The 25,497-nt window shown below is 34.2% G+C and overlaps 2 protein-coding genes across 3 annotated transcripts; both read left to right on the forward strand.

The window, feature by feature from the left end:
• The first annotated feature begins 14,371 nt into the window (after positions 1-14,371).
• LOC123883467 (protein TILLER ANGLE CONTROL 1) lies at positions 14,372-17,927 on the forward strand. Of its 2 annotated transcripts, none has more exons than XM_045932284.1 (5): positions 14,372-14,489; positions 14,696-14,747; positions 15,008-15,630; positions 16,315-16,447; positions 17,671-17,927. In XM_045932284.1, exons 1-4 carry the CDS (start codon positions 14,484-14,486, stop codon positions 16,444-16,446), a joined length of 813 nt encoding a protein of 270 aa, XP_045788240.1. In that variant the 5' UTR covers positions 14,372-14,483; the 3' UTR covers position 16,447; positions 17,671-17,927. The 2 variants fall into 2 exon arrangements, with proteins under 2 accessions (XP_045788240.1, XP_045788239.1); XM_045932283.1 differs by having other exon boundaries at positions 14,400-14,489; positions 16,315-16,449; positions 17,663-17,927.
• Positions 17,928-19,656: 1,729 nt separating this feature from the next.
• On the forward strand, positions 19,657-24,238 carry LOC123883468 (cytochrome b5-like). The gene is made up of 4 exons (XM_045932285.1): positions 19,657-19,805; positions 19,941-20,036; positions 23,296-23,362; positions 23,802-24,238. Exons 2-4 carry the CDS (start codon positions 19,950-19,952, stop codon positions 24,074-24,076), a joined length of 429 nt encoding a protein of 142 aa, XP_045788241.1. The 5' UTR covers positions 19,657-19,805; positions 19,941-19,949; the 3' UTR covers positions 24,077-24,238.
• The last annotated feature ends 1,259 nt before the right edge of the window (positions 24,239-25,497 follow it).

The raw sequence follows: 25,497 nt of genomic DNA on the forward strand, positions 1-25,497 counted from the left end.
ATCTAGCCCTGATGGCTTCAGCTGACTCAGATGCAGACTCAGACGATGAATCAGAATCAGAATCAGAATCAGATTCTGAAGTAACTGATGAGGTATTTTCTGACTGCTCTAAATCTCAACTTATAACTGCACTTAACAAGGTCATTGAGAAACATCTCAGAGTGTTAAGTAAACAAAAAGTTTTACAAGAAAAGCTTAACACACTGACTGAACAAGCAGAACATTTTCAAGGTCTGTATCAAGAAACTCTGAATAGAGTAAATGACTTTGAAAAGGGTTGTGCTGTTTGTCACAAACCTATTGATGAGCAGGAAATAGCTCTTCAACAGTTTGTGCATCTCAACCTTGGGAAGAGCAAAGCTGCTAATAGAATTTATAATGTTTTAAGACATAGAGGAGAAGGACTTGGCTATGAATATGGTAGAACATATTCAAAGCTAAAGACCTTTGCCAAAAAGGTTGGAAAATCTTGGGTTTATTATGTTGTTCCACCAAGTGAAGAGGGAAAGAATCCTGGTATGGTTGAAAATGACAATGATGATCTGAGTGATTTAGAAGCTGACAGCTCAGAGGAACCAAGTCCCTCAGGATCTGGAAAGAAAAGTTCAGAAGATAGAAGTTGTTCAGAACCTGAGAACATTAGTTCAGAAGTTCTGAAAGCTTCAACATCTGAAACTTCAAATTCTGGATCCAAAGGAACTTCAGTACCTGAAGCTAGTCAATCTAAAAGATCAGAAGTTTTTAAAAGAAAAAATTCTAAATCTCAGATGGAGTACAGGACTCAGATTATTTATGATTCTAGAGTCAGTAGATATAATCAATCAGAACATGGGATTGGTGATAAATACAAACCCTGGAATCATAAACAATCCAAATCCTGGAATAATAACAGATTTCAAAAGAAAAGGTTTCAAAAAGGTCATTATTCCAAACCAAGATCTTTTTCCAACACTAGACAACATAATAAGCATTTGTGGACTAACAAGCGTGGACCCAGAAGATGGGTACCAAAAGCTGAAATTATGTACCATTCAGATTTACCAACTAGGAAAGGATATGTCCTACCTAGAGTGTGGAAACAAGTCTTATGCAAAGGAAGAAGGGCTTATGTCCTAGACCAATGGCTGACAAATTCTCAAGTTAACAATCAGAACTTGATAAATGAAGAGGAAGAATACTGGGATGACTTTATCATTAACCTTGATAAAGAGTTCTATCGCAATGATTAAAGTTGTTTCTCATACAGCCTGCCACTCAAAGAAGTATCATGAAACACTCATGGTATCTGGATAGTGGATGTTCAAGGCATATGACTGGTGACAAACAACTATTTTCCAAGCTGACTATGAAAGAAGGAGGATCTGTTGGCTTTGGAGGTAATCAAAAAGGAAAGATAATAGGTACAGGTACAGTAGGTAATTCTTCCCTATCTATTAATGATGTTTGGTTAGTTGATGGACTCAAACATAACCTATTGAGCATAAGTCAATTTTGCGACAATGGTTATGTAGTTGTCTTTAATAAGGAATCATGTACTGTGTCTAAACAATCTGATAACTCCATGATATTCAAAGGTCTGAGAAAGAACAATGTTTATAAAATTAATCTTTCTGATTTGAATGAACAAAAAGTGATGTGTCTTTTGACATTGAGTGAAGAAAAATGGATCTGGCATAAGAGGTTAGGCCATGCTAACTGGAGGTTAATCTCTAAGCTTAGCAAGCTTGACCTTGTCAGAGGTTTACCAAAAATCAAATATCACTCAAACACACTTTGTGGTTCATGTCAAAAAGGAAAGATTACAAAATCATCTTTTAAATCTAAGAACATTGTTTCTACCTCAAGACCATTGGAACTTCTTCACATTGATCTTTTTGGGCCAGTTCACACTGCCTCTATCAATGGAAAGAAGTATGGATTAGTAATTGTTGATGATTACAGTAGATGGACTTGGGTAAAATTCCTAAGAACAAAAGATGAAGCTTATGATGAGTTTAGCATCTTCTGCAAACAAATTCAAAATGAAAAAGGCTACACCATTTTAAAAGTTAGAAGTGATCATGGTGGAGAATTTGAAAATGAACCTTTTGAAAACTTTTGTGAAAAATATGGCATTTTGCATGAATTCTCTTCTCCTAGAACACCTCAACAAAATGGGGTTGTAGAAAGGAAGAATAGAACTCTGCAAGAAATGGCCAGAACCATGATGCATGAAACAAATGTAGCAAAGTTTTTATGGGCAGAAGCTGTAAACACAGCATGTTATGTTCAAAATAGAATCTATATCAGATCTAAGTTGAACAAAACTGCTTATGAATTGTTCAAAGGAAGAAAACCTGATATTTCTTATTTTCATCAGTTTGGATGTACGTGTTACATCTTAAATAACAAAGTCCATCTAAAGAAATTTGATGCTAGAGGTTATAAGGGTATTTTTATAGGATACTCTGAACGCTCAAAAGCATACAGACTGTATATTTCTGAAACACACACTGTGGAAGAAAGTATGCATGTCAAATTTGATGACAAAGAGCCTGACCAAGTGTCAGAGCTTGTGGAAGGTTTGTCTAGATTTCAGGTATCAGAGGATCAATATTCAGATATTCCAAACTACTCAGAACATCCATTTTCTGAAGAACCTCTGAATACAACAGTTCCTACAGACTCTGAACAACAAAGAACTGAAGCAACTGCTGAACCTGATGTTGATGAGTCTGAAGATGATGAGCCCCCAAGAAATACCTTCAAATACAAACCATCACATCCAGAGGAACTGATATTAGGCAACAAGGACAGTCCAAGGAAGACAAGATCTCAACTGAGAAATGAGGAATCATTAGTTGGTCTTATCTCAATGATGGAACCTTCAAAGATTGATGAAGCTCTGAAAGATGATGCTTGGATTGTAGCAATGCAAGAAGAGCTGAATCAATTTCAAAGGAATGATGTATGGACTCTAGTGCCTAAACCTTCACACAAGAACATTATTGGAACAAAATGGGTATTCAGAAACAAGCTGAATGAACAAGGTGAAGTGGTAAGAAACAAGGCTAGATTGGTTGCACAAGGTTATAGTCAACAAGAGGGGATTGACTATACTGAAACCTTTGCACCAGTTGCTAGACTTGAAGCAATCAGGTTACTTCTATCTTATGCTGTTAATCATGGAATAACTTTGTATCAGATGGATGTTAAAAGTGCTTTCTTAAATGGTTTTATTTCTGAAGAAGTGTATGTTAAGCAACCTCCTGGGTTTGAAGATGTATCAAACCCAGAACATGTTTTTAAATTGAAGAAATCACTGTATGGTCTGAAACAAGCTCCAAGAGCTTGGTATGATAGACTCAGTAATTTCCTTCTTGAAAAGGGTTTTGAAAAAGGAAAGGTTGACTGCACACTCTTTAGAAAAACAACCAAAGAAGACATTTTAATCATTCAAATTTATGTTGATGATATTATTTTTGGTTCAACTAATGCTTCCTTGTGCAAGAACTTTTCTAAGATAATGCAGGATGAATTTGAAATGAGCATGATGGGAGAATTGAAATTCTTTCTTGGAATTCAAATCAATCAGAAGAAGGAAGGAACTTATGTTCATCAATCAAAATATACCAAGGAACTTCTGAAGAAATTCAATCTAGATGACTGCAAGATAATGAACACTCCCATGCATTCAACTACCAACATGAGCAAGTCAGATGATGAAGGAAAAGTAGATCAAAAGGTCTACAGAGGTATGATTGGTTCCTTACTCTATCTGACAGCCTCTAGACCAGATATTTTATTCAGTGTATGCTTATGTGCAAGATTCCAGTCAGATCCTAGAGAATCTCATCTTACAGCTGTAAAGAGAATCTTTAGGTATCTGAAAGGAACAACTAATCTTGGACTTCTCTATAAGAAATCCAATGATTATGTGCTAAATGGATTCTGTGATGCTGACTATGCTGGAGATAAAATTGAAAGAAAATCCACAAGTGGCAATTGTCAATTTGTTGGTGAAAACCTTATCTCCTGGGCTAGTAAGAGACAAACTACTATAGCTTTGTCTACAGCAGAAGCAGAATACATTTCAGCAGCTAAGTGTTGTACACAACTACTCTGGTTAAAATATCAGTTAGAAGATTATCAGGTAAGCAGTAACAATATTCCTTTATATTGTGACAATACTGCAGTCATTCATTTATCTAAAAATCCTATCCTACACTCTAGAGCCAAACATATTGAAATTAAACACCATTTTATCAGAGATTATGTTCAGAGAGGCATTATAGATATTAAGTTTGTTGATACTGAAAATCAATGGGCTGACATATTTACTAAAGCCTTACCTGTTGAAAGATTTGATTTTATAAAGAAACATCTGAACATGTTTTCAATCTCTGAATGAAATTTTTTTTTTTTGGGGCTTTTAAAGTGTAAGAGGTTATGTATATCAGAACTTATGATTCAGATCATCTGAAACACAAGCTCTGAAGTACCTAACTCTGATAGAGAATTTTAAATATCTCAGAGGCTCTGAACTATTTAAGTGGGAAACGTTTAGTATTCACTGCTGAACAGTTGTCCATTAAAATAGCAGTTACCGAGTAAATTTCTGCACGTGGTCTACGTGTGTCAGGTAGTGGGTGGTTAATGATGACTTTTGGTATTCAACTTTCTGTCAATTAGCGTAACTTCCCAAATTTGCTATTTTCATGTTAACTGTACTCATTTAAATAAACTTACACAATACACTTGCACACTATTCACTTTCACAACCTACACTTTCATATTCTCTCTAAACCTCCAACAAACTTTCTTTCTCTCTCGTTAGTTTCCAAACCCTACCCTAATCTCCAACAATGGCTGGTACTTCGTCTTCTTCGTCAACAAAGATTCCACCTTTTATGTTCAAAAATCTCCAAATCGTTGGGAACGAGATGGAGTTTCCAGAATCTGAGCTCATATTTCTTTCTGAAAAGATGATCGACTTTGACAGTATAAAGGCAAATGGGTTTGATGTGAAACATTACTTCTCCGCTCAAGGTTGGGATAAGTACTTCAGCATGCTAAATGGTCCTATTTACCCAGATCTCTTGAAAAAATTCTGGATGAAAGCTAAGGTCTTTGACAAGCATGAAGCTAAGGAAGAAGAACTAGCTGCTATTGAGAGAAATCCTAGTTTAAAAGGTAAATCTAGGAAAGAAATGGGTTTATTGGAATTCATTGGAAAACAAATTAGGTCTAACATCTGTGGTATGAACCTAGCTTTCTCACCTATTCATTTTAATGCGTTGCTTGGTCTAGATAACTCTGGGATAGAGTTGGATGTTTTTGAGAAGGACACAAGGTACAGAGATGATCTTCTGGCTCTGATGTGTACAGATTTGCAACTGAAGGGTAAAGTCAAGGGTTTGACTGACGTCTGCAGAGTGCTATTCAAGATTATACTAGCTGCTATCAGTCCAAGAGTTGGTGGTACTGATACAATTTCCTGGACTCATCGTCATCTGATCTACTTTCTTCTGAAAGAAATGAAGGTGAATCTGGGAGAATACTTCTTTGAGAGGATTTGTGAGGCAATCTTCTTAAGCAAATCTCAGAGGAAGACAGCTATAGCCTATCCAAGATTACTCTCAGACCTTCTATATCAAGGTCATGTTGTTGAGAATCTGAAGAAGTTTCATCCAGAACTTGTTGAAAAGAAATTCACTCCTGAGATTCTGAATGCCAGCTTTCTCACCAAGATGCGTCTCATCTCATCCAAAGTGGTTCCACCTCCACAAGAGTTTACAGCTAGTCTTGAAGATCGTCTGTATGTGGATGGATATCCAGTAATTTCTGAAATGGATGCTGAGCACATCATCCAAGACTATCTGGAAGTTCTGAGAAAAGAAGGATATACTGTTGATAGGAGTATGGTCCCTTCAGCTCCTGTAAACATGTATAATCCAAAAAGGAAACCTAAGAGGAAAGCTGAACAAGATAAAACAGATCTTCTGGCTCAGAAGAAGGTTAAGGTAGAAGAAGCTGTTGCTGAGCAAAGAACAAAGAGGAAACATGAAGCTTTGACTGGAAAAGCTGCTGCAACATCATCAAAGGAGCCTATTATTGTTGATGATGAAGAGGAAAGTGAAGAAAGTGAATCATCTGAAGATGAAACTGAGTCTGATGAAGAGACACTAGCTGAAAGACTTCGTAGAAGACCTGTTCCTGTTCCTAAAGGTAAAGGTAAATCTTCTAAGTTTGTCTTTAATGAAACTGAAATTGGGATAGGTTATACCAAACCTCTTAGGACTATACTTCCTGAACCCAAAATTATTCCAACCTCTGATAACCCTCTTTCTGAACTAGAAAAACATCTGAGTCCAGACCCTCTTAACAATCAAACCTTCACTCAGAAACCTTCATCACCTTTCAAACCAAAATCACCTCTACCTCAACCTCAACCACAACAACTATCACCTGACATTCCACCATCTGAACCTCAACCAGATATTCCTATCACTGAACCAACCTCTCCCACAAAACAACCCTCTCCACATAAATCTCCTGAACCAACAACTGAACACAAATCTCCTGAACCATCCCCTGAACACATTTATCCTGAATCAACTTCTGACATCTCATCATCTGAATCAACTCCTGAACCTCAACCAAACCCAAGTACTGAACATGCTTCTCCTGAGCGTATTCATACTTGTGCCCCCAAGCCTTCAGAGGCAGAAGTTGTTATTATTGACAACCCTGCCACTGAAACACCTAACCTCTCTACCATTCCCAATCCTTCACCCTCATCATCTAACCCTTTTAGTAATCTATCCACTCAGTTTCATGATGACTTGGTTAGATTATCTCTGTTAAAGGACAGGTTTTTAGTTTGTCCTTCTGATGTGGATTTGGAAGTTTCAAGCATTAAGGCAAGGATTTGCAATGCTTTGGATGGTGCTGCTGAGGAAATTAAGGCTGTGGTTGGAAGAAGAGACTTGGATGTGATAAGCTTCATGAGGGAAAGTCTGGCTAGGGCTGAGTTGAAGAGGATTACAACTTTCAATCATGCTGAGTCTGAACGTGCTAAGCTGGAAGCTCTTGCTGCTGCTGAACATCGTCTGAACGCTTTCAAAGTCATCTGGATAGACTCCAAGCTGTTTCAGAGTCTTGAAGCTCAGAGGTCTGAGTCTGAAAGGTTAGAAGAAGCTGCTGCAAGAGTTGCCCAGTTGGCAAATGAGTTGCAACCCGAGGACTTTTCAGAGGATGATGTGCTTGCTTTTGAGAATCAAGAGGATGTGCTGATGATTGACTATCCAGAGGAAGGTGAACCCTCTGATAAAGGCAAGGCACCTTTGGTTGAAGAACAAGTGCCTTTGGTTCAAGATCAAGCTCCTGTGGTGGTTAATCAGTTGCAGATTTTTCAAGAAGCCCTGAGGGAACAGCAGGAAGGTTTGGAAAGGCAAAGAGCTGCTCACCAAACATTGGAAACCAAGGTCGATGGTTTAGTTTCCAATGTGGGATCGCTGAATGACAAATTTGATCAACTCTTAGCCTTCCTTAAGAAACCCTAGGATTCTATGCACTTATTTTAAGTTGTTTTCGTTTTAAGCTGTTTTTTGTTTTCTTGTTATCTTCTGAACAATTTTATTTTAAGCTGTTTTGTTTTCTTGTTATGTGGTTTGTTATTTTTTTTGTTGTTGTGCTAACCTTCTTTGATAAATAAGAACATAAGAACACCAGATGCTTTTAAACGACAATTTTTATTAATGATCTAACAATGTTGAGTACATTGGTAAAAAGAAAAAGAAAAAGACAACCTAATCCTAATCAGATGGATAAAACTCAGAAGAAATCTCTGATTTCTCCTCAGCATCATCTGATGAAATTTCTATGGGATCTGGGTTTGGTTCGTCTTCTTCTTCTTCTTGTTCTTCTTCTGGAACATAGCTAGCCAAGAACTCAACATAGTCAGCATCATCTTCATTCTCTTCAGCTTCAGAATCTGATGAGATGATTATTATCTCAGCATCTTGTGGTTTCTTGTTGTCTTCTTTATCTTTCTCATTTTTTTCGCGTTGTTCGTCTTCTTTCTTTCTCCGAAACTCTGCAATGCGTAAACTAAACCTTTTCATTTTTCCTAATCTCTCTTGTTTTACTCGTTTATTCTTGTTTTTACGTGAAGCAGGCATGATAACTCGTTCACCTTTTTATAAACTTTTAAGCGCGTTGTTTTCTGTCTTTGAAATAAATTCACCTTTGTAACAACCACTCTTCTTCTTTGACTGTCTTGGTTATATAAATTTTTTTTACTTTTTGATAATGACAAAAGGGGGAGTAGTTACGCATTAATTGATAAGTGATAAGTTTCAAAACTGAAACCACGCCTTTTATCTCGCTTTTATCCGTTAAGTTAAAAGTTGTTACTTTTAAGTTGTTTTACGTATTTCAATGCGGAGACTAAGTTAGTTGAAACTAAAATAAATTTCATAAGTAAGGATAAGTTAAGAGTGCAATTTTAACTTAGCCTTATGAGACTTAGGGGGAGAGCTTGCAAACCTCTCACTTTGAAGAAAGATATGAAACTTGTTTTATTTCAGATTATCTTAATCTTATACTAAATTAAAATATCATGGATATAACCTGAAGTTTTGGCTTTAAGGAGTATCAATCTTAGGGGGAGCTTGCAAACCTCATAAACCTAAGAGAAACATGATAAGTTAATTTAACAATAATTGTCAATTAATACTGATGTTTGTCATCATCAAAAAGGGGGAGATTGTTGGAACAAAATTGATTTAAAAATGTTTGCCCCTAAATCTATAAAGGTTTTGATGATAACAAAGTATTAATTAACAATTGGAAGGACTAAAAATTTATTTTAAGTGCGCAGATATAAGCATCATATAAGCTCTGAGTGAAGCTCAGAGGATGTGAATTCAGAAGTTCACAAGCGCTCAGAAGATGTTGGACTTCAGAAGATACAACCTTCAGATGATGAAGTCTTCAGAACTTCTTGAGTGACTAAAGCTTCATCAACCTCTGAAGATCTTTTGGATATCTGTGAAGATTCCCTTTGCAAGTCAACTCTTCTACCAATGAAGAAAAGGACCTTTCAAGCCTGATCAGTTCAGCTACTCTTGTTTTGTCTGTCCTCTTTTGAGAACGTGGGTCTTCAGTTTTGTTAGCTGAATTAGGAAAGTCCACTCTGCAGTAGTCAAAGTAACTGAAACTCTTTCTTAGTTTTGGATACAACCAAACTGCATCAAGACAGACTGCTTGAAGACAAAAGATTATCAACCCCAACGGTTCTTTTTACAACGACTCTTTTCTAGTGGTATATATACTAGAAGAATCAGCTACAACAAGATATACATTATCAAGAATTGAACGTGCGCTGAACAAACTCTGAACTCTGCGATATACAAGCTCTGAACCTCTGTTAAGTGTTTTTGCACTTTAGTCTAATACTCTGTACTCTTTGTATTGGCTCTCATTAGGTTCTGTTAAGAGCATTTGTATATTGTTATATACTTTTCTGTTATTTGAGGAAACTTAAGCTTGTGTGCTTAAGTGTGAAGTCTTAAGCTTGTGTGCTTGAGCATTGTTGAGAAGTCTCTTGCTTGTGTGCTTGAGCAGGTGTAATCTTGTGTGATTATAGTGAAATCCCTTGGAAGTGCAAGGGGACTGGACTACTCTCGTTTTGTGAGAGGAACCAGTATAAATTGCTTGTGTGATCTCTCTCTCTCTCTCTTATCGTGTTTTTTGTGTTATTTATCCGCTGCCGTTGTAGTTAAGTTAAGAACTTGAAAAAGTTTTAAACTTGACTAAAACACAATTCAACCCCCCCCCCCCCCCTTCTTGTGTTTTCACACCTTCAATCTACACTTGAGATTTTACACCTGTAGGTTCTGTTGTTTGACAAGCTGCACATCAGAACCAAGTTCTTCATTTTGTCAAACAGCTTCAGTGCATTGTCCTCCATGCTCACAGAGAACCCTCTTTGCACCAATTGACCTAAACTGAGTAGATTGCAATTCATACCAGGGACATATAACACTTTAGAGATGATCACTTTGCCTCCCTTCTTGCTTTTGATCACTATGTTACCAATACCTTCAGCAGCAAGTTTTCTACCATCTGCTAGCTTTATACTAGACCTTTTGCTTGCATCAAAATTGGTTAACCATTCTCTATGTGGTGTCATATGATTTGAACACCCTGAATCAAGAAACCATTCTTCATTCTTCTCACATTCATCTCCTATAGTAGCCATCATCAAGACTGACTTAACATCACTTTCTTCTGCTACATTAGCCTCTTGTTGATCTTTCTTGTACCAACACTCATCTGCAAAGTGGCCAAACTTCTCACAATTGTAGCATTTCACCTTGCTTTTATCAAAGTTCTTCTTTTTGTTTTTACCTTTGGCAAAACCTCCTCCTTTAGAAGATTCAGCTTTGTCATCAGTTTTTGAACTCTGATCTTTAAGCCACTTTGGTTTATCTTTGCCTTTCTTTTTGTAATTCTTGCCATTATCTTCTTTCTTGTTGGTTTGAGCTTGCAAGGCTTGTTGATCTTTCTTTTCTAAACCTCTGCCGAGGACTTTAATCTCATGTGCTTCCAAAGCACTTTGTAATTCCTCAATTTTCATAGTAGCTGTATCTTTTACATACTCTATAGCTATTACTACATTATCAAAGTTTGGAGTTAAGGATCTGAGCACTTTCTCTACTACCATTTCATCAGTGACAGTCTCTCCACAATTTTGCATTTGATGAACAAGTGCAAGAAGTTTTGAGAAGAAATCACTTACTTTTTGATCTTCCATCACCATAGACTCATATTGCCTCCTAAAGGCCTGCAATTTCACCTTCTTGACCTTGGTTCCACCATCATGGTAAACCTCAAGTATATCCCAAGCTTCTTTGGACTTATTTGATTTTGAAATCTTTTCAAAATGTTGTGCATCACAATTCTGCTGGATATAGAATAAAGCCTTGCAGTCTTTCTTCTTGTTTTCTTTGTATGTGTTTCTCTGATCATTAGTTGGATTTGCTCCCAACTCATCGTATCCATTCACCACTACCTCAAGACACTCTTGTGCTCCAAATAAGGACTTCATCACTGCACTCCATCTATCCCAATTCTTTCCATCAAGAATCAGAATGTTCGTACCAAAACCTTGGGTGTTCATCTTGAATCTTCAAGAAATCAATCTTCAAGAAACCTTGGGTGTTCATCAATCTACCAAAACCTTTGTGTTTCTCCACTTGATTCCTTCACAATTCACTCTTGTTCCTGTGATTGAACCAGGCTCTTGATGCCAATTGTTGGCGCAGCAGAAGCAAGGATTTGCTTGGTTCAGAGGATCCAAAGTTCAGAGGTTATGTTGCCTCTGACTCTGAAGTGCTTCAGAGGATGGATTGCAGGCACAGACACGCAGGCAAGCTCATAGGCGCGCAGGCTTGAGCTTGAGCACACACACAGTTTTGCAAAAACTGTGTTATACAAGATGAAAACCTTTCTTGATGGTTATGATTAAGAACTGAATATGAAACTTAGGGAAAATAGAGAATTTTATTCTTCCTTATTGGGCCACAAAAGATTGATTACAAATGAATGCACTAATTGCATTTATAGGGAAGCTTGTGTAACAAGCAAGCTTAACCCAAGGCCTAACCAATTCCCTAACTAATCTAGTTAGTTACTAACAAACTTTTAACTAACAAGTTGGTTGTAACTAACTCTAACAACATCTAACAAATTAATATTCAAGATGAATTAACACTTCTTAACAATTTGAACCCCAATTTTCCATTTTTAAAATATTTATTAATTTCAAAATAAAAATATTATATATTATCAGCATACGTGGATGTATTTGCATGTAACCCTATACCATCATTGTTGTTGGCATTCCAAAAGGAGAATCCCTAGGGAATAACGAAAATGGTGGGATGTGAGGACTTCTAAAGACACTAGAGTTTCCACTTGTAAGGTTGGTCACTATAAGGCTCATTGGAAAACCTATTGGCATTGTTGAAGATGCCAAAGTGAACTTGCCATAGGAGCCGTTAATTACCCCAATGGTGGTTGAAACCGTTGTTGGAGTAGTTACCCCCGTCGTACTTGACACTGACACAGGTCCTGGTTGCCCGGTAGTGCTTGAAGTACTAGCGTTACTAATTGACGCTTGGGTTGATTGTCCTTTTGCATTTGGAGGATTATTTTGATTGTTGGATGTAGAAGCGACCATCTCTAAAAGAATTCCTACCACTTCTTAATCGCATGCACTTTCAAAAGTAGTATCTTATATGCAGAAAACCAACACAAATTTTGAAACAAATTATAAGTAATGAAAAGTCTCGAGAGAAAATAGTCCACAAAGAGGTCCCGCTGTTTATTAATTTTTTTAAAAAAAAAATGAATTTCTAACCTGCCTTTGGCAGGGTGTCCAAACTACTAACATTTATCTCTAATTACATTTAGGTATCGTTTGGCCTGATTTTTTTTCTCCTTATTTAGAGCTTATGTAAACAACTTATGCATATATAACACTTTTTACACTTTTTTGTGTTGTTGATGAAGTATATCACAACTTCTTTTTTTGAACGAGCAAAGAGTATAGCCTATATATACCACTATACCAGTACATCATAACTTAAGTACGGTATGGAAACGGAATTTTGTACGGACATTGGTGTTTATAGACTACTCCTGTGAGGATATTGCATTCTTTCAATCTCAATAAAGAATAACTCAAAAAAACAAGAAACACATATATAAAACACCTTGTGAATATCTTGTTTTGAATAACTTACTAAATTGATATAAAACATGAACCTTTCCTCCGATGATCTTCACTTTTCAAGGTGTTTTAAATGTGTTTCTCAACCTTGCATCTCACTCAAAAGTACTCCATTCATTTAGTCTTTAAATGTCCTAAGAATTTCCTCAAATTAGTCTATGGTACCGTTTGGCCCAACTTTTTTTAGGTGTAAAAGCTCTTTTAACTATAAAGCTAGAAATAATACCTTTTTAAATAAAATTAAAATTGTTTGGTAAATCAGTACTTTTTTTTTATAAAAAAAAAGTTAAAAGTTCTTCTTTTTTAGTATAATAGGATTAAAAGATATGTTTGATAGGGTTAAAAGTTCTTGTTTTCCTAAAATCTAGAAACTGTATTTTTTTTTTTACTATAGCTTTTAAAAATTGTTGTTTAGCCTAACTTCTTACTTTTAAGGAAAAAGAAGAGAAAAAAAAGTTAGGTCAAACGATACCTATGACTTTGTATGGCGCTCTCAAATATGTCTCTGTATTATAAAAATTTCAAAAAGGTCTTTAACCTTATTAAACTACTCCCTTCGATCCTTAATATAAGAAAGATACGACTTTTTAGGTTCAATAGAAAATTAATGTATTTAGCCAATATTATAAACCAAATACATTAATTTTTTAATGAACCTAAAAACTATTTTGTTTCTTATAATAAGGACCGGAGGGAGTATCAAGTTAATTGTCATCTATATTTAACTACTTACTATCAATTAAGTAACAACTTACTAACAACTTACTGTCAATTTGATCCCTAAATTGATTCAAAAAATTGGTCCCTAAGTTCTTCCACTTGCTATCAATTTAGTCTCTAACATATACTCTCAGAATGACTATGAGTAAAATTTTACAGAGTCAGGAATCTGTTTGAAATATTCATAAAGTCGGAGACTTATTTAAAAGTGTCCTATATAAAGTCAATGATGAGTTTTATAGTTTACTCGAATTCTCTGTTTTTTTTTATTTGGTGATATATCAGTACTATGCTCAAAATTGCACCTTTTATACCATATCACGACAAACAATCTTGTGGGTGCAGCAGCTGTCTCGCTGTAGCTGGAATGCGAAACAAGCCAAACCTTCTTGGATGATCCGCCTTGCAGCTGCACGCGAGACAGATGCGACTGAACATATTTTAAGGCAAACTCCACAGAAAATGATAGGTAAAAATCGAAAGAAGCAATTCATGCTATCCATTAGCTGTTCTCAACCGGTTATATCATGCAAAAAAGAGTGCATTCTAGGAAACATAGAGTAGGCACAAAATAGACCAATGCAAATGTACATACCAACTGTTAGATAAACAAAGAAACTCATCATGGTCATGAAAAAATTTAAGCCATTCAATTCCTATGTAATTGAACATTTTCCATATGATATGAGAATGTTAATTGCAACTTAAGAATGAAGGAGTAACATGGTGAGTAGTGACTAAAACATATCACACCAATATTGTTGTGACACAAACATAGCCAAATTACACAATCCAAATGTAAGGGGTCAGTGGGGTCTAGTAACCACGTGGCATAACCTAATTTAACATCCCATGTTGGTCCCTCATTGTAGTTTTCCCCTTTTTTCCTCATTATTTGGACCCTTCATTCCTCAAATTCTCTTCATTTCAATAACTTGCATCACCAAAATTCTCTTGCCAACTTTCTAAAGAAAACTAAACCATGAAGGTAATTCAATCCATAATGCACACATTAAACAACCCTTTTATTTTTCATTGTTAAAAAAAAAAAAACTTTTATTTTTCATGCATATGCATATTCAATTTACTTTAATTTTTATTTTATTTTATAGTCCATTAAATATGTTGAGATCATAAATAGTATATTCTTTAATATATATAATTTTTGTGATCATAGTGTATTCTTTGTTACAGATCTTCAATTGGGTGCACAAGAAGTTTCATCATAACAATAGTACTCTCAAGGGTTTGAACTTTGAATTCTATAAATTAATTAAGCTTCACTCAATTTTCAACTTAATATTTAGGCTCATGATTTTTGCTCTTAATTCTATTTTTTAAATAATATATTAAGGGTGTCTCAAATGATTCTTGTATTGTGGGTGTCAACATAGTTGAGATGTCAGCAATATATAATGATGTAGTTACACTTGTAATAAATCAATAGTACTTTGATTTTTTTCAATTTTTTTTTTCTTCAATGAAAATTATGTTGTTTTTACTCAGATGGATTTGCTTCAAACATGAAAAAGACTGAATCTACAATGAACAACAATGATAATCAAGCTTTGTTGAAACAAGTTGCTTTGACCGATATGCTTGGCGGTTGGAAAGATGGAATTCTAACCATTGGTACTCTTGGCTATGATCCATTGGAATCCATCAACCATCACAAAAATTACTTTTCTTTGGAAGCTGAAAAACAACATGACTTAGTTGATGATGATGTTGAAAAATTCTATAATGTTGAAAAAGAGGAACTTAATCCATTGATCAACAATACATTTAATGAGAACAACTTTGAGGATGTTGTTTGTGAAAACCATGATGATATTGATGCTATAAAAGAAGATGAAATTATGATTATGAACTTTAAGGAAATTGTTGAGGTTCCACATGTGATTTGTCATGAAATTATGGAGGCAAATGATGTGGAATCTGATCAAAAGAAAAGGATCACATTAGCTGATCTTTTTCTTGCTGATTCTGATGTTAAGATGAAACTTGATTACCATGCAGCCAAAGTCATGGTTGAGGCTAGTGAAAAGCCAAACCTTAAAGCAAAAAATGGACTTTCTTTTGCTAAGAAGATTATACCAAATGCACATCCAATGAAAGATATCAAGAAAGTAAGTTATACTACCTCATGAACTTGCTAAAAATTACTTCATCCATTCCTTTAATTTTTGGAAGTGTTGTTTTTGATCAATGTGCACTATTTACATAATTTACTTTGACCATAAATTTTTATTAATATATAAAATCAAATATTAGCAAATAAGATATTGTTCAATTTGTCTCGACGAATATTTTCAATATATTAAGTTTCATAATTTTTTATAATATATAATTAAATATATTAGTGATCAAAGTTATACATTGACATGTGAGTAGTGGTCAAAAGTGCCACTTAAAAAGGAACGGAGAGAGTATAAGAATTTGAAATTTAAAATTAAAATGAAATCATCCTAATCCTAATGAATTTTAACAAAATCAAGCACCAAGTTAATTTTTTATTTTGTCTTTGGCAGTTATGTAATACTAACACTTCAGATTTAAGATGTGTGTCTGGTGTTCGACACTACACTCACACATGGAGTTAAGTTCGTTAACTTTCATTTTCTGAAAAGTATCGGGGTGTGAGTGTCAGTGTCATGTCATGTCGTGTGTCTAGTGTTAGTGCTTCATTGTTTGATTTGTAAGGGCCTTTTGTAAATATGATAGTGTGTTGGGAATGTTTAATTTGATAAGCCACTAATTGATTATTTGCTTGAAATTAATAGGTTTGGTTTAACTGATTTGTAATGTTGTAGCTGATGAAAAAGATGTTAAAGAGGAAAATTCACCCGGATCTTGTTGATGTCAAAATTCACAAAGCAGAAGGAATAATTAATGATAATCACATGAATGAAGGCAATGACTCAAGTTATTTTCTCCCAATTTAAGGTATGCTTAAAAATTCCATTTTCATGAAATGTCTATTTTATATTTTCATTTGTTTGTGATGGAAGATTTATGTGGCAAACAACTAAGTATGAAAAAAAGCAACTCATGTCTCAATTTATTTTGGGTTTTCTTCTTTGTTTCAATACATGACAAACACATATGTTAGGTTGAAAGAGGTTAATTATCCTTAGAACACTTTTTTTTTTACATTTGTCTTTTGCTTTTATCTCTATATATATATACTCATTTATCATTTCTATTTGAGGTGATGTTACTAACACATTCATTGATTAGTTTTATATACTTAGAAAAAGAACACATCCATTGATTAGTAACAAATCAATCCTCGAGTATCGGTAATTAACAACACAAATAATTTTTGAGCGTCTATCCACTAATAAGTGAATATGAGTCAAACTCGACTTTCTTTATACTTAAACCACAATGTCTTATCAATAAAAACAGGCTACATTTTAGACTTACTCCTACAGTTAACGGATCCCTCATATATACATAGAGCCTATTTATTTAAGATTTACTAAAAATAATCATATTTAGTTATATTTTGATTCATGAAAAACCTTTTTCCTAAACTAACTATTTACAATCCATGGGTCCATCCCATTGAATTACCCTAAAAAATCCAAGCAAAGAGGTTCATAATATACGTTCTAATCAATCTATAAAAGTGATATATTGATGGATAGGTTGCTTTAATTAGCATCATATATTTTGTATACCTCTTCTTATGTTGTTAATCAAATAGCTGACTAAAAACGCATACAAATTTCTTCAAAGTTTTCATATTAAAATAATAGAGTTATATATATTTTTAATTCAATATATTTTCTTACGAAACGATTAAAAAAATTAAAATATATTTTAGATTATTTATATTTTATAAAGTTAAAAAATATATTTAATTACTAAAAATATCAAAATACATACCTTTCACTGGCATAAATAATTAAGCATGTACAAAATGAGCATAAACAATATAATCACGAATAAAATGCTATAAATTTCTTCTAGTCGGAAAAAAGAGAGGAGAGGGCACGTATTTGGATTCTCTACAATTGAGTTTCCTAAGTTCACCTATATTTAGGCAAGCGTTAATTAAAAAGGAGAAATTGTTGCATATTTTATTGCATTTATCTATTTTAATAACATTGATTAAGAAATTTTTTTGGTTATTTGGTTTGACATTTTTTTAGGTGTTGCAGGTGCATGCTAGCTAGTGTTGAGCCCTGGGAGTGTCACTGTTCATCTGGCCATGTAGATTTATTTATGATACGTATGAGACTAAAATACTTAGGTTATCTTTGTGTCTATTATGACCAAAGAGATGAACCATTTGATTTTGTAATTTGTGTGATTATGTTGTTTCCCGTTGGCTTTAGTTTGACGTAATTAAGAACATATATCTCTGTTATTTGTCATTATTATGTTGAAGTTTAATTTGGCACGCATTAACTATGCATTATTTTGGATAATATTTTGGCTAAAATGTTTTTTTTTTTTTACCTAAGTTTTAAAATTACGCTATTTTAATCAAGACATTAAACTCAAGTGGTTAATGATTTCCTTTTAGGATGGATCGTTCAGGACAACCTGAGTTCGATCATTAGACTCAAGTTGTTAATGAACTTCTGCTAGGACGAATCGTTCAGGAGAACCTGAGTTCGATTTTTGGTGGAACAATTCATAGCCAAGTTTTCCTAACTTCGCAACCGAACTATGGATTACCCGGGGCCTTCCCCTGGGAACCAGAGGGCAGATGTCAAAAAAATAATTACATTAAGTCATTTTGATCTCTATTTTAAAAATAGCAATTTTGACCCTAAATTTTAGCACATTTTGGAGAAGTCGGTGTCCTCTTAAATTTGACTTAGTATAATGTTGTGGACGTACTCTGAGTGCCGGCTTGGATTTTAATTAGAAAAACTTAATTGAATCAGTGATACAAGACCCATCCAATGGCCAAACAACATAAGTAAGAGTTTTAGGTCTCAAGATTTTAAGTCAAGGAAAGCCTTAAAAAATTTAATTCATATATAAATATATAATTATTTTTTTGAACTTCACATTCCTTCTCTCCTAATGTTCAACCCTAAGCTGGAACCAATGACATATGAACCAAAGGGTCTCCTCGAACCATCGAAATGGATTATGCGCAGTCAGTTATTGTGCAGTCAAGCTGCAGTTAACATCTTTCAACTGTTTGATCAGCATCTTGTGGCTCAGATTTTAATACAGTTTTAATACAGTTTTAACATGTTTCAAGCTGCAGTTAACCTGGACCGTATGATCAAAGAACGGATGGCTATAATCGTTATGACTGCATGCAGTCACAGGTGCTGACTGCACCCAATCCACATCCGCCAAATTCGCTTATACCGACATTCAAAATGGAAAAAGTTCACTAATTCAAATTACTAACTAATTATATCCCGATTACACCTATCCGACAACATGTATTAAGAGATCAAATTCAACAAAAACTTCTTTTTTTTACGCAAAATTCAACAATGTTATCTTAAAAAAAAAAAAACTCAACGATGACTTATCTTAAAAAAAACCATGGTTCGATTGACACTGAACTTGGTAGTGAGGATCACGATTTGATCCCCGCAACTGCGATCGGGAGGGGATTGGAACCACTTGATACCAGAAATGACATCCGAACCAGATTAAACTGGTGGTAAAAACAAAAAAAAAATATAAAAAAAAACTAAAAAAAATCCAACATTAACTCAAACGGTAATTAAAAATAAAGGTACATTTGATCTGTTAAAGGATAAGTACTGAACAGTACAACACAACACATGACAGAACAACACAGAACAAACTTTTATGATATTGAACATTTTTTTTTTCTTAACAATGTTTGGTGAATAAAATGATATTTTGGTATTTTAGACGACTTATACTTAGGACAAAAAGTTGTGTTGTGATTTAGTGAGGACAAAAATTTCTGTTTTTGTCCTGCCTCTCACTTTGTCCAATCCCTGAAACAGTTTTACAATCAAACACAGTATAACTTGAGTTGTCTTGTCCAGTCCTTTATTTTTTAGCGGATCAATCCGAGTTTTTTTATTTTTATTTATTTTTACATTTCAACATCAGTTAGTTTAGTTACTATCATTCATTAATTGAAGAAAGAAAGATAAAACGTGTGTAATACACACTCAATATTTAATAATTCAATTAATGCCACACCAACACCATCGTTATACTCGATGTTCATCACAACGACGTCGTTTCACCGTCTATAGTACAAATTATTTAATTTCAGAAAAAACAAAAAATCATCACTGCAATCTGAAAACCCCATCACAAACCTTTCAATCACAACACTGTAAGCAAAAAAATTTCTTCATTTTCATTTTCTATGAATCTGAAATTATTTTGTGTTTCCATTATTTAACATTTTTTGTTTCTTCATTTGTGTGTTATATATTTAATTTAATGAATAATGATAATGATTTTGCAGTGAAAGAAGATGGGTTCAACATCAAAGATTTTAACCTTTGAGGATGTAGCTAAGCACAATCACAAGAAAGATTGTTGGATCATAGTCAACAACAAGGTCAATTTTAATTTTTTTAATTTTTTGTGTCTGCAATTTCTTATTTGTTGATCTATTTTTCTTAATTGATTTGGTTAAGTTTCTGTGATGAATCTGATTTGTTCATTTATTGAGTTGAAGACTCTTTCTTTACTTGATTTGACTGAGGATGATTATGATATGAATTTGATCTTTGCCTTCTTTTGTATGGTTTTGAGGGGAGCTGAAAATTAGGGTTCAGTTAGGGTTTTAATCATGGTTGAAGTAACGGTTGTTGTCACATTGTGATTCTTGAAAAAGAAAAGAAAAATAAGAATTGTAGTCAAATGTAGTCGATGTGGTCTCAATTGTTGTCGCGTTGCGGTTTGGGCAACGTCAAAAAGCATTATGTCATGGATCGCGGTTGGAGACCTTTATTTAAAACCCAGGATTCATTTTATTTCAATTTTTTGACTTTCTATGATCTTGTCTTTTGATTAATATTTTATCTCTGCTTAAAACTTTAAGATCCTTGTTTTGATATTAAAAATCTTACCTTGTTTAAAATCCTATCTAGCTCATAACCTACCGATCAATTGTATAAACCTAAATCAAGAAAATAAATTTAACCAAAAATCTTTCAAATTTCATCATATTTCCACCAAATTTCCATAATGTTAATCTTACTTATTTTTCATCCCAAATGTCTATAAAACCCCTTGTATTTGAGATTGAGAGACCGGATAGTCACAGATGTAGGTTTTAAGGTCGTTTCAGTTCAAAAATATGAGCGCCAACATTGTGCTTTAACCTTTGTATATGGCATCTAATTGCATATTAACATTGGTTTAGCTTGTTTACTTTTGCAATAACAGGTTTTCAAATAAAATAAAATTTAATTCGAATTTTGCCGTAAAATGTGGATAAATTTCAGGGTTTTAGATGGAATATGCTATTTGATGATTTAGAGAGTTGTTTGGTCATTAATTATTCATACATATTTATACTGTCTGTAAAAATTGGACTGTTTTTTTAATTTCATCATTTTGGCATTGCAACTGTGCAAAATTTTTAGATAGATCATTTTCTCAGTTTGTTGTGGGAGATGAATCATGCTCTTAGTTTATTAGAAACCTATCTAGATGAATCTAGCTCCAATGAGTGGAACCCAGTCGCATCATCCTTCACCCTATAGTAATTTTGGCTGTGTGATTTGTCAATTTGTCCATCGATTTTCAACTGGTAATGCTCTTTTTATGAAGTTTATTATGAACTTATTTTCAACTTGTAATTCTCTTTTTGTGTGGTTTCTTATGAACTTAACTTGAGATTTGTAACTATAATGCTATCTCTAATCTAGTGTGGTCTGGATATTTAAATTTTAGTATTGAACGTGGTTTGCTTCTGTTAAGTTGGAATGTTGAATATTTACTGTGCACGTAGTAAAATGTGTTTAACAACCTTGCTTCGGAGAATCTAATCTGTAAACTAAACATTACAAGCAAACAGCTGTTAATAGATTAATCATGTCCTGTGCACTATCATTTTGACCTAACTCCATCACACCGTTTATAGTAGTAAATTTATCCATGGTTAAATCTGCACTTATCCAGCCGCTTCACTAATAGAAGATAATGGAAATTTTGAAAATTATGATGCATTTGTTAATTTGTTTTGATATATGGTCAGTTTGGTTCTATGTTTTTTTATTTAACTTTATTTTGATGAATGATGTGCGTGCACAATCAAAATAAACCAATATTTTATGTTAGAATGAGTTGTAGTGTACAAAATGATAAAATAAATTCTTGAAATGATGATTAAAAGTTATTTGCTACAATCAAAAAGATTCATGTTAAAGTGTAATGCATACTTACTTCTTAAAGGAGGAAGTGTAATTCAAATCTCTCTCAGAAGCTAGCTGTCTTAGTGATAGGATTCTAACTAGGCCTATTAGTGCTTGGCCTGCTGATGAGGTGTCAGTAAGCTCAAAGCATGGTAAACCCATGATATGTTGCATGTATGACGGTAAGAATAAGAGAGAGGATAGGTGTGAGAATGGGGGGGACTGCCTAGCTTGCAGTTTGTTATGATTTGCTTATGATAGACATAGAGTGAACTATGAAGCACCAGACACACTACTTACGTCGACATCGATGGTAATTTAAGAAAACAAATTATTTGAATATAATCACATCACATGTATCGGTGTCGGACACTGGAACACATTTGATCAGAAGTGTCACTGTGCCAGTGCTACAGCGATAGTGAGAGGGAGGAAATAATCAAGGGTAAGTCAGCCTTCTGTTAGAAAAGGTTGGATAGAGAAAGTATCTTCTCTGAGAGCTGTGGCTCTGGTTTAGGTTTAGCTATTGTGGAGAGTTCCATCTCTCATTTTCGTCTTCCATTATCAATACAGTTAAATTCTCGCTTGTTTTTGTTTTTTGTGATTTTCATCCGTCTCTTAGAGTAGAATTAAACCACTTTATTACTCCAGTGAGAGTCCTAGACTTCTCAATGTGGGACTTTGACATCTTATGATATTGAAGTCCCTATCATGCTAGTAATAAATAACTGCCACCAAGCAGTTATACTACTATTTATTCCCTATTTTAACCAGCATCAAGCAGTTACTCCTGCTGATTCCCATGTCGCCTAATGTACCCCTTCCAAATGAGTGGATTGGCTAGTTTATAGATCATATGGTAAATATTGATGTTTTAAGTGAGTGGTGTCTGCTTTGTTGGTTGAATTTTATATCTAGACCATCTTAATCCTAGAGAGAAAAATGAACTCATCGGTGGTTACTTTAGCAAATTTGGGAGTCGTAATGGTATTTGGCTTATTATGATGTCTTAGAAATGGAAGTTGGGCTTAACTCAACCCTACAAAACCAACTTGTAAGGTGAGGATTGCCTCACATATAAACATATATTCCAGCCATCTCGCAACCAATGTGGGATTCTTAACATGATCTTGTGATCACTTTTTGACAAATGAATGGATTCATCATACGCTGGTGTAAAAAGTGGTAGAAGAACGAAACTTATTAGAGAGTATGATATGAGATACTATTCTGTACTTTTATTTCTTCATTTCAATACATACTCAAAGTGTTCTCTGCCCATTCATTCATGACAACGTGTTTAGATTACTTAGATTTGTGGTTTTATTGGGTTTTTTTAAACGGCCAAAGTTAGTAATTAATTGTTGGTGTTGGTTAGTGTTTTTCTGGTTTTATTGTTATTAGGAGTGTATACACATCAAACTAGTTTACCTAACTTGCATTCCATTTTAACAGGTATATGATGTTACACCATTTTTGGATGATCATCCAGGAGGTGACGAGGCTTTACTGTCTGCTACAGGTGATTAGTTTCTCTTGGTTGGTTCATGTCATTAATCTTCAGCTGCAAGTTAAAAACTATTTCCTAAACCAGTCAAAATCAATTTTTCTCACTACAATAGTGGAGGCAAAATTTTTTTGAAAAAGAGTGGAGGCAAAATTGATATCAGAGGTGTATAATTGATTAAGATATGTTTGGATGTTAATGAGTAGTTAGAACTGATTTTGTCTCTAGAATTTATTCTATTTTGAAGTTAGAATTTGTTGCTTTTGCTTCAACAAATGATTTTTAGCGTCAGATTTATTGTTCAACTTGGTTTTACCTGAATGTATCCAAACATATATCACTTCACATTCAACTCACTTATAGCCAGAATCAATTTTACAAAATCGATTCATTCAAATTAACTTTCATCACCGTAAGACCAAACACACTAAGAATCTTGTGGTGTTTTACACAGGGAAGGACGCCACCGCTGATTTTGAAGATGTTGGCCACAGTGACTCGGCAGTAGAGATTATGGAAAAGTACTTTGTTGGGGAGGTTGACACCGCCACTCTTCCATCATCAGAAGTCAAGAAGAATCCAGCACCACCAGTTCAAGCAACTACCTTAAACAATCAATCTTCTGGAATCTTTTTGAAGCTCTTGCAGTACCTGGTGCCATTGCTGATATTGGGATCTGCATTTGCTCTGCAGTACTATGGAAAGAGAAGCAAGTCCAATGAATCATAATTACTTAATTTGAGCTTTGGCTATAGTTTTAGACTTAATATTATTATTCATAATAATCTATAGCAACACAGTATCATAAGACAATGTTTTTTTTTGGAGTATCATTTAAATGTGTTTAATAACACAGTATCTCAATAACATGCAGGGGTTTTTTGTGTTCTTTACTTGCTATGGCCTCCTATTCATGTTAGCTGTTCTTGATATGTCATATGACTATTTTGAAATGGATTTTTGTTAGACTCAGAGTCAGAGTGTAATTATGTTATTTGTTTGTATGTCATGTTTTATTTTTTGACTTTATTTGGATGTCATGTTGAATTCCATAGTCACAACTAAATATATTTCAAAAACATATAATTTTCATTATTCTTGGGTTGGGCTATGGTTTCTTATTAGTTATACAACATTCGAGAATTTCTTTTAACCTTTTTTCACGTGTTCTGTTAAATTACTAAAATACTCATGTCTGCTATTTAGGAAAAGAACACAAATTTGCTAGATATGTAGCGGATGGGAAAAAATATTTAATTTTCACAAGGTTTTAGAACTACACGCCCACTAGAAACTCCGAGAAGAATTATAAATTTTTGCTATCAGCTACATAAGTAGTGGATGTTTTTGATAGATGTAAACAAAGAAAACAAAATAGGATTTGCTTTGTAACTTTAAATTTTAATAGGAATATTTTTATTGATTTCATTACAACATAAATCAATTTTGATTAGTCACTGTCCCTTTCAGCATCCTTTACAGGTTTTGTTTTCGGTCCTGCAGGTTGCCACTTAGCTACTACCACTCACCAGTTTAGCAGCATGGAACGATCTCATTTGTGCATGGGAAAACTCCAATTGAGTGGCACTCATTTTGGTTAGTCGTATTGTTCCCAATTTGGGCCACAAAAAGTCCATCGTCGATTACCACATTGTTTCCAACCATGATGACTATAGAACACTATAGGAATGAGTAACCAACGACGGGCAATGCAACAGTCCCAATTTGGGCCACAAAAAGTCCATCGTCGATTACCACATTGTTTCCAACCATGATGACTATAGAACACTGATAGGAATATTAGTAACCAACGACGGGCAATGCAACAGTTTATACACGAAATGACAAAAACTAAACAAAATAACAATAAAAATAAAATATAAGAAAAAACAGAAGATCAGAGGTATGAAAGAAGAGAAATGAAGAGGTCAATTTATAAAAAAATTGGTTGCCTCCCATTGGCCAATACCATGTTATGGCTGCACAAGTGTCCAATCAAAATTGGCCACTTGGCAGACCTTTTACTGGTGCGAAAAATTTGACCACCGACTGATCCGTTACTTAAGTAGCGGACGATAGTTTCAAAATTTCTCTCAAATTTCTCATTTTTATAAGATCTTCTTCTTAAGTAGAAGATTGGTAAAATTGGA

The sequence above is a fragment of the Trifolium pratense genome, linkage group LG5 (genome assembly GCF_020283565.1).
Source record: "Trifolium pratense cultivar HEN17-A07 linkage group LG5, ARS_RC_1.1, whole genome shotgun sequence".
Taxonomy (NCBI): domain Eukaryota; kingdom Viridiplantae; phylum Streptophyta; class Magnoliopsida; order Fabales; family Fabaceae; genus Trifolium; species Trifolium pratense.